The sequence below is a fragment of the Urtica dioica genome, chromosome 11, assembly GCF_054948205.1.
Source record: "Urtica dioica subsp. dioica isolate 48M chromosome 11, U.dioica_male_clone48M_v1_H2, whole genome shotgun sequence".
NCBI classification, from domain to species: domain Eukaryota; kingdom Viridiplantae; phylum Streptophyta; class Magnoliopsida; order Rosales; family Urticaceae; genus Urtica; species Urtica dioica.
In genome coordinates, this window is record NC_142766.1 from 15,828,218 (window position 1) to 15,829,237 (window position 1,020).

At 46.3% G+C, this 1,020-nt stretch overlaps 1 protein-coding gene across 1 annotated transcript; it reads left to right on the forward strand.

The window, feature by feature from the left end:
* On the forward strand, window positions 1–711 carry LOC149381642 (uncharacterized). The gene is made up of 2 exons (XM_089601407.1): window positions 1–288; window positions 364–711. The coding sequence occupies exons 1-2, from the start codon at window positions 1–3 to the stop codon at window positions 709–711; spliced, it is 636 nt and encodes a 211-aa protein (XP_089457533.1).
* The last annotated feature ends 309 nt before the right edge of the window (window positions 712–1,020 follow it).

Consider the following 1,020-nt stretch of genomic DNA (forward strand, 5'->3'; position numbering starts at 1 on the left):
ATGGCAAAAAAGAAATCTGCTCCCGAGCTGATCCCTCCCAATCCGAAACGCGTCAAGGCTTCTAAGGCTTCGACGGCCGGCAAACGGGCTTCCTCGTCGATTTCGAAGGTTCCGGAGCCTCTGAGCTCTTCTCCCGCTAAGGGTCTGGCCGAGCCTTCATCTGCCTCCGATCCTTTGGCTCCGGTCGTTTCTTTCTTCCGCGAGCGTTTCCCTGCCGAGAAGGCTCAGGAGGTTCTCAGGCTCGAGCCTTTGGAGAGGCTTAACCAGGCCACTGACTTGGCGATTTCGGTAAGTTTTGACTTGTCTAGTCGGTACCTCTTCTCTTTTGATAACTCATTGTGGCTGATCGTTTGATCGTTGCAGAATTTTGTCAGTATGACCGGGCTAGTCGGACTGCTAGGCTCCGAGCTCACCTCCTTGAGACAAAGGAATGATCGATTTCTCAAGGAGAGAGATGCTGCCAAGGATGAGACAGCCAAGGTCAGGTCTGAGTTAACTCGAAAGTTCCGAGAAGACCTCGAGGCTGCTCGTCTAGCGGCGGTGGAAGAGTACAAAGCTTCCGACGATTATCGTGATATGCGCGATGATCTCTATACCGCTGGGATGACCGAGGCTGTTCGGCTTCTTGGTCCGAAGAATCCTAATCTGGATGCGACGGATCTTGATCTCGACTCGGAGTCAAGGGCTAGCGAAGAAGGCGACCAGGAATAGGGTTTATAGTTGTTGTTTTTATATATTCTTTTTATATTTCTGTTAACCCGCTTGGGTTTTGAACAATCGGTCCGAGGTCGGATCTTCATTTTGTAATTTTTGTTTTTCCCTTTCGGGATTTGAACAAGTGATCCTTGGTCGGATCTATATTTTGTGTAAATTTAGTTTCAAAAATTTGGTAAAGTAAAGTACTATTATTACTAGGTAATTTTTCTAAAAATTGTTCGTTAGTTATCTAGCCGCCCAGTTTACTTTGTCGAAATTTTTGAAAGATGATTTATGATAAGTACTACATAATGCGATACATAA